This window comes from Candida margitis (assembly GCF_024628925.1).
Source record: "Candida margitis strain CBS 14175 chromosome Unknown scaffold14, whole genome shotgun sequence".
Classification (NCBI taxonomy): domain Eukaryota; kingdom Fungi; phylum Ascomycota; class Pichiomycetes; order Serinales; family Debaryomycetaceae; genus Lodderomyces; species Lodderomyces margitis.
In genome coordinates, this window is record NW_026261739.1 from 1 (window position 1) to 13433 (window position 13433).

Genomic DNA, 13433 nt, shown 5'->3' on the forward strand with positions numbered 1-13433 from the left:
AAAAGGAATGGGAAGGACTATTGAAAAGACATTGAAATTGGCTATGCATTTTCAACTGCAAGGGTATAAAGTGGATATATTGACTGGAAGTGTACAAGTATTGGATGAATTTGAGAAAAGAGTGGAACTGTTTAATCCTGATGCTATTCTTGCTGCTGAAATGGATTATGAGACTGAGTATAAGAAGCGTATGGTTAGTTCAGTGGAAGCAAAAGTGTGGTTACAAAGAGAGTAGAAGCATACTAATCAAGGAGACTAAATAAATGAAGAACCGCCGTGGAGTTGCTGATTTGGGAATGTCGCCTAAATAGAGGTGAAAAGTTAAAAGTCAGAAGCCCATTCTTGACGAAAACTTGGGTAACTGTCACTAGCAAATGATCCAAAAATACTTAACCCAAATGGAGGAGTCCGGTGTTGCGATACGCTTTCGGCCCCTTCTTTACCACTAAACAATTAAGAAAGTTATAGTATATTTGAACACGTGTATTTCACGTGATATTCCCTCTACAGAGGAGACAAAGACCCCCCCCCCCCCTACTTTTCCTTTTTATGTATATAATTGATCTTTTTCTGTCTAATTGAAGATAACGCAGTGTAATCCCAAAGCAGTAAAGCAAATGCAAGTGTCCTTCGTTAGGTCTCTTTGACAAGACTAAAATGTGGCTGGCTACATTTTTATGGCTGGTTTTGTTGCAAAAATGTTAGGGAAAAAAAGGGAGAGAGAAAAAAAAAAAAAAATATCACACGCAAAATGAACCTAAGATGTTTGAGTGGTGAGGTGGGCAATGTCTACAGTGAATGTTTATAAGTACAGTCTAAAGAGTGCTGTAGCTCTGATTGGTGGCACCGTATTAACACACTTGGTAATAGGAGCTAGTTTTCAGTACTGATGAGTGCTGTTTTTTGAGGTGTAATCTTTTTCTTCCCCTCGTTTTTGTCTGTGTTAGGAAATTGTATATGCGTATATAGTAATATGTTGATATTTTGGTAATATGCACACTACTTTTGTAAAAAGTACACTACTAATAAAAATTATCAACACACACATTAAATGCTGTCTGTCTGTCTATATATAAATTTATTAACAAAGTATCATCATACAAAATTTTTTTTCTACCACTCTTTTTAACTACCATAGTATAATCCATACATTAAAAAGTTATTAGTATGTATCATATACACATTATATAAGGGAAAGATATAGACACAAACAAAAAAAGTGAGACAACAAGATAAACCATAGGAAACAACAGCAACAACCACTACAACAACATACATTTACAACAACAACAGAGAATGATGGCAATTTGAAAGTTCAATTAGAAAAAGACCACGTTGCCGTTTCTTTACAACCAACCAAACTCAACACCACTACACACCCCCTATGGCCAAGTTAATGATAGAAGGGATGGTTGCAAAAAAAAAAAAAAAAATTAAGATCAACGAGAGAAAGAGAGTGGGAGTCTAGTCACTAGTTTTTACACATTCAATTGGCCATATGAAAGCAAACTTTGTTTTCTATCGAAAGGGTCAATTGAATAGAATTTTTCCCACTGTTTAACAAATTTCAATTGGTTGTTTTCCAAAAAATTTGTTCTCCTTAAAAAAAACCAAATGTGGGAAAATTCAATTTGAAACAAACAAAAAGTAAAAGAGAGGGAGAGAGGGAGAGAGGAAGAGAGGGAGAGAGGAAGAGATTTTGTTTTTCCTGTTCCGATTTACACTACCTTTTCTATTTTGGTTCGACGTACACTACCCACAGCAGAAAAAATGTATTTGAGATCCACACATCAATATAAAAAAATACAAAGTACGCGCTTTCTAATTTTGTTGTTGTTTTATTCGCGTTGTTTGTTGTTTGTTGTTTGTTGTTGTTTGTTTGTTTGTTTGTTGTTAACAAAATTTCAGTCTGTGTGTCTGTTTGTTGTGGTTTTGTTTGTTTTTCAAATATTGGGGACAGAAGATATAAAGTATGGAACAGTTTCACTTTTTTTTTATTACTTTACTACCAACTTTTGTTTTCTTTCCTTTTCCTTTCTTTTCCTTTTTTTTAGTTCTTATTACTAACAAACAATTATTCAATTAGTTTAGAATACAAAACAATGGCTGCCGCAGGTGAAAAGAGAAAAGTTTCTAGAAAGAAGAAGGATCCAGATGCTCCAAAGAGATCCTTGTCTGCTTATATGTTTTTTGCCAATGAAAACAGAGATATTGTTAGAGCTGAAAACCCCGGTATTTCCTTTGGACAAGTTGGTAAAGCATTGGGTGACAAATGGAAGGCTTTGACTCCTGAAGACAAGGTTCCTTATGAAAACAAGGCAGAAGCTGATAAAAAGAGATATGAAAAAGAAAAAGCCGAGTATGCAAAAAAAAACTCCAATTAGAAAAAAATAAGACACAAAATCAAAAACCATCAATTAGTCAACAACCACCACCCCAACAACAACCTCATCTCCATCAACAACAAGTACCACCACACCCTCAACAATTACCACCCCAGTTTCATCCTCAAGGTCAACAATACCAAGCTGTGCCACCACAGTACCAATATCCTTACCAATACCAGTACCAAAACCCACCACCTCAACAACAACAACCAGGTCAACCAGGTCAACAACCACAGTATCAGCAAAATCCTAATCAATACGCTAATGCTCCTCTTCCTCAACAACAACAACAACAACAACAACAACAACAACCTCAAAATCCAAATCAAGCTGGCCAACCTCAGAACCCAAATGAATACTATGATTACTCATTTCAAAAAGAGTATTGGATGCAATAGATGATCCAGAAGAGAGGCGTTTACGAGAGGCCGACATTACTATAGAGAGATAAGCTTTTTATCTTTGTTGTTTGCTTCTTAGTCTTTACTTCTACTTTTATCTGTTGTATGCTTAGATTTATTCCTTTGTTGATGGTTGCGGCTGCGGCTGCTGCCACTGGTGTGATCACCCTACCTTTTTGTTCCATTTGTTTTGTTGCTGATATACCTACCACAACTTTGAGGTCTATTATTTTTTTTTTATCTATTACTACTACCATCATTCTGTTGCTGATTGCCTGTTTTTTTTGTTACTGTCTATTATTTTTTTTACAATGATCATTTGTTAATGCTTTTTCTTTTATATATTTGTCCTTTATTTTTTTTTATTTTAGTTTTCTGACATCATTACCTTGAATGTCAAAATGCTTTTGTATTAGTTTTATAATCAAATGTTTTGTTTTTAAATATACTTATTTGTCTATCTATCTATCTGTTACTATTGTCAAGTGTCTTTATAGTATAGAAGGTATTGAGTTCTATTTATTTTTGTTTGACTTGGATTTGACGTTGGTAAGATCGCCAAAAAAATAAATATTATACCTTACAAAGAGAAATCAACTTCAATAAACGTGTTTGCAATAGGAAAAGCAACTGCTGGTCTTTGGTAGGGAAGAGCACTAATATGCGTATTTAGACGAACAGGCTTAGTTGTTAGACTATACTCTATAGAGTTTTGAACAATCCTCTTCAAATAGCCTATTATCGCCAATGAGAAGATGGGAAATCCGCAAGAACAACCTTTAGTAGACAGTTGTTTGATGAAGCTAGATTTTTCTAAGTAGTTAGAGGTCATAAGAGCTAAGGGGAAGTTGCGTCTCATTGCAGTCTAAAGCTAATGAAGATTAAAGCTAGGAATTATGACTTTCCCATGGTGAAAGATTAGAACACACTCAATCAAATAAGCCTTCTTCGGTCTACTGCATAGTATAGATCTCAGTGGTCTCCCCCAATCAACGTAAAATCGACAAAGTGGTGTTGTTGTTGCAAAAAGGTAAAATTACGTCAGCCCCGGATGAGAGAGAATCGCAACAATTTTCACCGGGGTGGAGGAGAGTCGCTTTTCTACAACACTATAAAATAATCCTAAGACACACAGCACGGACAACATCTCTTCTTCCTTATTACCACCACTAAGTCCTGTCATCATGTCTTCTACTTCCTTGCCATTGCCTTATTACAACGACGACAAGAAATCGTTTGCTTACCCAACAATTCACAAACGGTGGCCAACAATTATCGAACAAGGAATTGACGATGTGCAACAAACCATTAAAGACAACAAAACAGAGCAATTATCGACATCTGGAGAAACAATTGTTGATAAATTAAAACAATTGTTACATGACTTCAAGAATGATACTACTGTACGTCATTTCAATGAACAAGAGATTCACCATAACAAGTGGTTACACCATTATAATACCACTCTTGATTCGTTAAACCAAGTGAAGAAAGTCACTTGGCAGACTGGTCCATGGTTATACTTGGAATGTTACTTGTACCAATACATTAACAATTTCTTCATCCTGAACCAAGATTCATTTTGGCATTCGTATGATATTTTTGCTAGATTGAAGACGAAAACCTTCCATCAATCAGAATTGGGAGTTTTGGAATTATGTAAACGATACCAATTCTTAAATCAAGAATTGGAACAAGGCAAAGCTGAAAAAGAGACTTTGCGTTTACTTTTTGTTGAATTTATTGATATTTCACTTTGGGGAAATGCCACTGATTTATCATTATTGGCGGGTAATGTTACTCTAGAAGATATAAAATCAGTTCAAGGTGCTGAAGTTCGGAAAAAAAATGAAGAAAAGATTATTGTCAATGATTTGCCTACTGCTTGGAGTGAAACTGGTTTGGATAAAGAAGAAGGAGTGTCTCGAATCGATATTGTTTTGGATAATTCAGGGTTTGAATTGTTTGCTGATTTGATCCTTAGTTTGTTTCTTTTGGACCTGGGTTTGGCACAGCAAGTTCATTTGCATTGTAAAGAAATCCCATGGTTTGTTTCTGATACCATGGCTAAAGATTTCACTGATTTGGTGGGGCAATTGAAGGATGAGCACTTTTTCCCCAATATTCATAAACAAGATGCTGACGCCATTGACCTAGTATCATCCAAGATTGAATCATACCATAAATCAAACAAAATCATCATCAACCATCATCCATTCTGGACGTTGGATTACAATTTCTGGTCAATTCCGCAGTTTACCGATTTGTATCACGATTTATCACAATCACAATTGATTATTTTCAAGGGCGATTTGAATTATCGTAAATTGACGGGCGATCTACAATGGCCCAAGACTACTCCATTCAAGACGGCAATCCAACAATTGGCCACTAGTGGATTGCCCATTTTGTCGTTGCGTACTTGTAAAGCTGATGTTGTTGTTGGATTGCCAGAGGGTGTCAATGAAAAGTTGATCAGGGAGTATGAAGAAGCTGGTAATGATGTGGGCGAGTTTTGGTCGAGTTCTGGCAAATGGGCAGTTATCTCATTCAATAAGTAGATGGATTTTATAGCGGAAGAGGAGCTCTCTTTATAGACAATTTGGATTGATTCATTCGTACATATATATAAAAAAAATAGAACATTGCAACTCCCATAGAAGCATATCTAGTTGTGATATAACCAGTAATATTTTGCTGCTTCTAGTTCCATTCGAGGCTGCATTGTCATCAGCGACTCTGTCAAAATTCGACCCTATTCTTCCCTTCTCCTCTTCTTCCCCGCACACAACACCAGAACTCGTCAATCACCATTTAAGGCTCACCTGCTTTTCTCGAATTACAAGCAACAATCTTGAACTTGTCAACATGAATCTCCAAGTCATCACCGCCATTACCACCACCCGACCCACTTGTATTACCACTACCACTCAAATCAGTCATCTTCACCAACACATTCTTGATAATAAACGTCCACACATCATCGCAAAACCGATAAGTGTCCAAATCTCCCTTGAATGTCAATTTCAGCTTGGCTATATTCAGTTCATTTTTCAAGTTCTCGGCGATTATACGATCAAAATTGTTCAAGATACGATTGGCCAATTGCGGTTGAATTTTTTCATCGGAGATTAAAGTGTCAAGGGCATCGGCTAGGGTTACTCCTATGGTTGATCTTCTATATAGTTCGTAGTATGCCGGTGTGCTCATTTTGGTTTTGCTTTAAAGATATATGTATGGCTTTGTAGTGATGTGAAGTGGTAATGATGATTGTGGCGTAAGGCTTGATTAACGTATTTTTTTTGGTTTTGCCTTTGTTGTCTCGTTTGTTGCAATTTTCTTCTATAGTATGCAATTACAACCCTAATACAAGCAGATCCTTCTGATTTGTTTCCAATGTGCTAATAAAGGGTACAGATGCATTTGCTCTTTGGTACAGCTTTCCAGTTTTACTATCAAAATACAAACTGTAGTCCAATTGTGCAAGTGCCAAACGATTGGTTTTTGGTGGCTTACGTTATATCTTGCAGAGCCTGATATGATAAAGCTACAGCTGTGAATTATTGAGAGCAATCCCTATGCAGCAGAGGAGGTGAGTCGTTCTCTCGTTTTTGCAATCTATAGAGATCTGCATAAAAAGAATCCAACAATTATATCATACATTTCATCGATAGATAATAAATCTGAGTACGACTGACTTACAAGGGTATTTACAATTCCAAGGCAAAAACAATAAAGATCATTCTAAAGGCATATATCTATTAATAAATTAGTGAAATTAATCATCTATCACAACCCAAATGAATTCCATAAAGACCAATTAAAGTGCTATTTTTCAAAAATGAAAGCAAAAAAGGTTCATTGGATTGATTGTTTCAGACTAGAAGACTAAATTCCATTAGGGTTGAAGTAAACTTCAAAAGTCTCAATGACGCCAAAATTTCAATAGAATGCCCCAAATTGACTCTTGTGTGACAAGAGAGATGAAAGGAAAACGGCTATTGTTTCTTTCTTGGACCAAGATGGCAAATGCTGTTAGTATCAACTTCCAACTTTGCAGCAGCTAACAACAAGTTGATGGTAAAATACATTCCTACCAACACCAAGGCTAGGACAACTGATGGGTGGATTTATTAGATCCACATTCAACAAAGAAAAGTTGGGTAGAAACAGTACCATAATTGTAATCACTTTATTGGGTGCGGGTGCCTGTCACAAGTCGAATGATAGCTCTCACAACCAATTCTAACGGCCATAGCGGCCGAAGAACAATTTTACACGCATATCAGCTAAACCTCAAATCTGCCTACATGAATGCCTAACACAGGATGATACTGTGTATATCAAATGACAGTATTAGGAAACTTTTACTTCCCTATTTATATTCGTTATTTTCTTAAAATTTCTACACACAGCTTTCATTGTTTATTTAAAGACTTTATTTAACAATAAAGAAGAAGTCCTTTCATTATATAGAGAGAGTCCTTTTTGGTAAACTTGTAACAGGTACTACTATGCACATGATATTTCCAAGCGTTCATATACGACATGAGAAGTTATGTTGACGTAGAAGAACAAATCTTGACCCTCTTTATACACCATTTAATCGTTGCATAAACGTCTCACCTCACCAATATTCTAGAAGGATATTGATCTAAAGGTTAATGCATTTAAAGCTACATTAAAAACAGTAAACTTCGATCTATGCTTCCTAAAAGAAAGTACAAAGGAAAACGTGGACAAAGGTTGACCCCGGTAGTACATGAAATATTTTCGTTGACTCTGCCCCAATTGGCTTTACAGAGTAAGTTTGACTCATTTGCAGTTGTTGAACTCACTTTAATGGTTTTCGCAAGACAATGGTCCGACTAGGATATACATATTTTACTGTACTTATTTTTTTAACACGGGGGGTTAAAGCAGAAGGAAGTTTTGAAATTAAAGTTGCGGTGGTGCAAATTTGTGACACAAAATCACGCACAAGTCCGATTCGAAATCTTCCCCCAATCAATTTAGACGCCGAACACCCCCCTTGCACACACACACACTCCTCCCCCTCTCCTATTTGTGGAGATTAATCTCCGATAATGAACATATATATATCATAAATGTACACTTCGGCTTTCCTTTTTGAATCTCCATTTACTTTCTTTTTCCCACATAGCAAACCTTCTACTAAAGAGAAAAATGGCCGGTCAACAGTTCCCCACTGACGTTAAGCCCAAATACGTCCCATACGACAACCAGCATTCTGGAATCACCAATGCAGGTACTCCAAAACCACTTGATTTGCAAGAGGAATTGAAGGATGGAACCGTCATCATCACTGCTATTCCAGGTGCTTTCACGCCAACTTGTTCCCTTAAGCACATTCCTGATTATATCAACAATGTCGAGAAATTGAAGAAAAAGGGAGTCAAGAGAGTCATTGTGTTGGCTGTAAATGACCCCTTCGTATTGTCAGCTTTTGGAAAAGCAGTTGGTTACAAGGATGAAGAAAACTTTGTCATCTTTGCTACTGATCCAGAAGGTAAAATTTCGAGTCAATTGGGAGATGACTACGTCTTGGATTTGAGCAGCGCTGGTTTGGGCCAGAGATTGCAAAGATATGCTGCCATTGTTAAAGATGGTGAGATATATTACTTAGCTAATGAAGATGGTGGTGATTTCACTGAAGTCTCAAGTGCTGAAACTTTGCTTGAAAAATTATAAAAGTATATATGTGAATACGAATCAATAAGATTATGATGATGAGTAATTCTGCTGTCTCTTTTTCGTGGTCAACGCGTTTTGTCCCTGCTTGAAGAAGGTTGCGTCCTTTATGATACATTCCCATTTAGGGCTCTTCTCATTATTAATATGTGACTTCACCATGTACTCTCTCTAGTCTTCTCTATAACCCAAATGTGTACCAACAACTACGTCATACTTTTTTATGCTTAGTACACGACCTAGCCGCACTAAAAAATAAAAAAAAATTTTGAACTCGCCATTTAAGCGCTAACTACAGGCCAAACACACACCCAAAACAACAACAGCTGGCATTATCATCTACAATAGCTATTGTCCCCCCTCTCTCTTTACTGAAAAATGAGTAATACAAGAGAGTTGGACCAGTTGACCGTTTCGGAGAGGTTCCAACTTGCGCGTGAAAAATACGAAGACATAGCCAACAACTCAACTGTTCGTCAAGATTCACTTGATTATCAACAACGTCTTCATGATCTCATCACTGAATTTGAATTAATTTTACAAATCGTCCAATCACTTTCATTGTTTAGTGATAATGAGCGACTACTGGAACTCACTACCTCGTATATCCCCTATTTGAACCTATGGTTTTACTTGTCCCAATTGCATTCTCGACTTCAATTAAAACAAGGCACAGTATCGCTCGAGTTTAAACCAGATTATTTATCGCTGGCTAAACTGTATGCTATTGAGTTTCTAACTAATTTACAAAACTATGGAATTTTAGACCACGATCAATCACAGAGATTAAACCTTATTGATAAAGGTGAGGAGATTATCATGTCGCCTCAATTGAAAAGACAAGAAAAGATTGATAATTACAAGAAGGAACAACAATTGCATCATCAGTTGGCAGTATTGACTGATTTGAAACATGATTTAAATGAACGATTTGAAGATGAAACCTTGAAAGCAATATACATCGACCAATTGAAATTCCACATTTTAAAAGCATTTGATTCAATAGGATTAATCACCGTGGAGTTGGAAGTGCTTTCAAATAAACCTCCACCAGGTTCCTCAACAAATTCACAGGATGAAAATGGTGATAAGGATGGCAGGTTAGCAAGTGCCACAACAACAAGTGGTGATGATCCGGCAGGATTCACAACAAGAATTGAACAACGTCCCGGTAAACAAATATCTGATCTTATTTCCAAACAAGGCAAGATCCTTCAACCATTTACAATAACTTCTAAATCGCAATTACGCAATCGTGTTTTTGGTACTGGCCAAGTATTACCATCAATGACGGTTGAAGAATATTTGGATTATGAGTTGGCCAATGGGAAAATGATGAAGGAAGAAGTTAAAGATGTGAGTAAAGGATCTGATTATGAGAGTGATGAAGATGATGAAGCACAATTGGAGAAAAGGCAGTGGGATGATTGGAAAGATGCAAATCCAAGAGGTGCAGGAAATATGAAGGCCAATATTGGATAAAAGGAATTGGTAAAATGGGAAGAGAATATGAACAATCGATTCTCTATTATTGAGGCTTTATACATTTTGTACACGCATATATGCATATTGACTTATTGATTATTCTAATGTAGACAAATCGGTTTCTAAATTCTTCATCCACTCCAAATACTCAATCTGGATCCGACTAGCAGTTACAATCAGTGAAGACGAACCTGTATCAGGAAACGGTGCACTATTGAAAAACCATTGATCATCAACATCAGCAAATGTTTTCAAATTATTCAATATGAGTAAATACATTTGTAAAACTTGAAATTTACTCGTCTTGTCAATAGTTTTAATTTCATTTTTATATCGTTGAATGAATTGATACAATGCTTCACATGAACCACGTTGGTCTCCCAATTCAGTTTTAGAAGTACAACACCCAAATAATCTCCATGAGGAACAAATTTGGTAAATTTTCAACGATGACATTAACGGCGCCGTTTGGGCTATTTTAACCAAAATTGAATCAATTAGTTTGAAATGAGTACGATAGACTTGGCTGTTACTATTGGGCGGGAAGATTAGCTTGATTTTCAGTTCCGATATTAATTTTTCAATATACCGGGTCAACAATGTTGGTAACTGACTATTTGAAGCCAAGTGTTGTAATGATTGGCCAACTGAATTATAATCGGAAATAGATAATGCTAAATCAAATACATTCAAGTATAACGATTCAACTTTCGATGGCTCCTCTTTGGTGTTTTCAATGGCCAATTTATCAAATTTCAACGCCACCTCAGTTAATTGTTTCCTTATGACATCGGTAGATTTCCCAGCTATAGCTTGTGACATTGTCAATTCTGATAAACCATGATAATAATCATTTTTGGTAGGCGTAGTATAGAAGCAAGTCAAGAAATGACGTAAATTTTCTTCTTGTTTCAATGCGTTCAACTTGGCAACATTTAAATTTTCAAACTTGTCAAATGAAGCAAACGTATCATAGAATAAAGTTGCTTCATTATTGATCAAATGGATAATGCCCACAAGGAATAGTTCATCGACATCATCTTGATTCAATTTGGTTAAAAAATACTTTTTCAAATATGAACCTTGATGATGGTGGTTGATCAACTCAATGACGGAATTTACAATGGAATCTCTCTTTGTCAATACATCATTGTGAAAGTAATCATACGCATCGTTGATTCTTAAATTGTCAAATAATTGTTTCAAGGTGGTGTCTTTTTTGACTATCGCCGACCAAAATAATGAATAATCGACATTACCCAAACCATTAGACTCAAGCAGTGACTTGCAATTACTGGACTCAAAACACGTTTCAAATATAATTTCTGTCAAATTGTACTGTTGCAATCCACGCATCACCTGATTGAGTAAGTATAATATTTCATCATTGACTTCACAAACCAAAAGCAACACTAATAAATCTGTCAATAGTGTGCTATGCTGTTGCATTATATTCTTAAAAGTGGCAAAGGTTGACAATTTGAAAAACTCACCCAACTCCCCCACTTGGTCAACAACTTCAATCAATTGATAATCAGAATCAGCAACTAAAGATTGAATAATTTGTAATACATTAGGTATACTTGCCAAATGAGACATGGCCGATTGAATCTCTTGTTGAGGCAATTTCTCATTAAGATGTGTTTGGAAAATTTCGTCAACTGCACTAGCATCGAATTGGTGGTCACCACGTGATAGAACCGACTCGTTCAACTTGTGATATGTCTTTGCCGACAATGTAGTGCGGAATCTATTAAACAATTGCATTAATCTCCCCTCGGGACTCTGAATATTTTTGCAAATTAACAATTCAAAATAATGGGACGGTCTGAATAACCCGTAACCATTTGCTTGCACCGTGATCAAGTGTTTATCAAATGATACTAAAGCCAATGCTTCTTGGCTGCTCTTTTTAAACTCCTCGCATAAGGAATAAAGTTTAAACCAAATATGTTTCGAAGATTCAGCAGTAGAGTTAAACTCTACTACCTTGATTGCCAATTTGCGCAAATCTCTATCGTCTAATTCGTCCTGTTGCGATTTCAAGTGTTGGCGCAATATGGATAACGAAGTGCCAACAATCAAGTTATCAAATCTTCCTGAATCAAAAATCTTTCGACGATAGTACTCCGAGTCAAAATGGATCGAAACCTCTTCTTCTTCATTGTGGGTTGGTGGCAGAGACAATTCAATCGATGATATTGCTCCGTTGTCGAAATTGATCGTATATGTGACTAAAATGGACGAGGTGTTAGATTTCCACAAAATATGATGGGTTAATTGGCCATTGTCTTGGTATTGAATTTCAAAATCTTGAATAAACCATATAGTATTTTGAAAAGTTGACTCGTGATAAAAAATATCCGATGATGATAACAATGTATTTGGCAATTCAGGCTGGAATTCCAATTTAGACACTTCAATCAAAGACAGCTCCTCCTTTATTTGCCATGTCCTGAATCCAAATCGGCTCTTTTTGTGGCTACTATTTGTTGGGTTGAATAACGCGATGTAGTTCTCGCCTTCAATATCCACCACTTGAAGGTACTTCGAAGGCACTGTGGTTAGCCGAATATCCTCATCCAGCTTGTTGTACAACGATGTGGATGAAATGTGTTGATGCTTTGTTAAACTCCATAATTTCAAATCTCTGCTTGTTGTAAGGGTGATTAAATAATCATCAATTTTAATCAAATCCACTACAGAGTTTGCTGATACTCCACCCACATCTAGATTTGCCTTTTTATTCCTAAAAAACCCTCCAAAATATGAAACTGGCTCATTAAAAGTATAGATTTCCACTGGAGACAAGGGATGTTGCTTTTGAAAATGAAGCAAGCCACCATCTTTCAACGAAACTAGCACATTGAACTCATCAATTGACTTCACGAGGTACGGATTTGATCTCATCTCAAATGAATAAGGAACAGAAATATGTCCCCATTCTTCAAATTCAAATAAAGACAAGGTCTTTCCGGTAACAAATGTCTCAATCGGTATCTTTAAAGATACAAGTAGGTAATTAGAATCAATGATATTGATGTAAACATGCTCACCATTGTTACGAATATCAAAACAGCTGGTTGATGAGACTTTATGAGGCAAGTGGATCTTGATGTTTTGAAGTTTCAAACCTAAACTATTTGACTTGCGTTCAATTGGAGTTAAAACAATTGTTTTCAAATCGTTCAAGATCGAACATGATACAAGCGGAATTAGTGAAGTAGACTCAAGTTTAAGTAATTGACCAGTTACTGCAAGGCTCAGATGAAATTGATCATTGGGGTTGATGGTGGATGATGATGTTGTTGCTGCTGCTGCTGCTGCTGCTGCTGCTTCTGGGTACTTTAATGGCAATTTCACATCAAGTGTAGCTAGGTGACTTGCATAGCCAACCACATTTGACGATGAATATGATACGTTCATAATCAAAAAAGGGTCCTCTAGT

The 13433-nt window shown here is 36.3% G+C and overlaps 7 protein-coding genes across 7 annotated transcripts; 5 read left to right on the forward strand and 2 right to left on the reverse strand. All coding sequences in view use genetic code 12, as the record gives it.

Annotated features, from left to right (window-relative positions):
* On the forward strand, positions 1 to 235 carry CANMA_000385 (ribonuclease P subunit p20 family protein; the record flags this gene model as incomplete). Its single annotated transcript, XM_051816059.1, has 1 exon — positions 1 to 235. A coding segment is annotated over one exon (235 nt), but the record flags the coding sequence as incomplete, so codon positions are not given.
* Positions 236 to 2102: 1867 nt separating this feature from the next.
* On the forward strand, positions 2103 to 2785 carry NHP6A (high-mobility group nucleosome-binding protein; the record flags this gene model as incomplete). The annotated part of the gene is made up of 2 exons (XM_051816070.1): positions 2103 to 2359; positions 2422 to 2785. 2 exons carry the CDS (start codon positions 2103 to 2105, stop codon positions 2783 to 2785), a joined length of 621 nt encoding a protein of 206 aa, XP_051673903.1.
* Positions 2786 to 3972: 1187 nt separating this feature from the next.
* On the forward strand, positions 3973 to 5349 carry HRT2 (putative methyltransferase; the record flags this gene model as incomplete). Its single annotated transcript, XM_051816081.1, has 1 exon — positions 3973 to 5349. One exon carries the CDS (start codon positions 3973 to 3975, stop codon positions 5347 to 5349), a length of 1377 nt encoding a protein of 458 aa, XP_051673904.1.
* A 253-nt stretch (positions 5350 to 5602) lies between these two features.
* Positions 5603 to 5998, reverse strand: TOA2 (transcription initiation factor IIA subunit gamma; the record flags this gene model as incomplete). The annotated part of the gene is made up of 1 exon (XM_051816092.1): positions 5603 to 5998. One exon carries the CDS (start codon positions 5996 to 5998, stop codon positions 5603 to 5605), a length of 396 nt encoding a protein of 131 aa, XP_051673905.1.
* Positions 5999 to 7975: 1977 nt separating this feature from the next.
* CANMA_000389 (peroxiredoxin family protein) lies at positions 7976 to 8500 on the forward strand (the record flags this gene model as incomplete). Its single annotated transcript, XM_051816103.1, has 1 exon — positions 7976 to 8500. The coding sequence occupies one exon, from the start codon at positions 7976 to 7978 to the stop codon at positions 8498 to 8500; it is 525 nt and encodes a 174-aa protein (XP_051673906.1).
* A 378-nt stretch (positions 8501 to 8878) lies between these two features.
* Positions 8879 to 9982, forward strand: CANMA_000390 (uncharacterized protein; the record flags this gene model as incomplete). The annotated part of the gene is made up of 1 exon (XM_051816115.1): positions 8879 to 9982. The coding sequence occupies one exon, from the start codon at positions 8879 to 8881 to the stop codon at positions 9980 to 9982; it is 1104 nt and encodes a 367-aa protein (XP_051673907.1).
* Positions 9983 to 10081: 99 nt separating this feature from the next.
* Positions 10082 to 13411, reverse strand: CANMA_000391 (uncharacterized protein; the record flags this gene model as incomplete). The annotated part of the gene is made up of 1 exon (XM_051816126.1): positions 10082 to 13411. One exon carries the CDS (start codon positions 13409 to 13411, stop codon positions 10082 to 10084), a length of 3330 nt encoding a protein of 1109 aa, XP_051673908.1.
* Between the last annotated feature and the right edge of the window lie 22 nt (positions 13412 to 13433).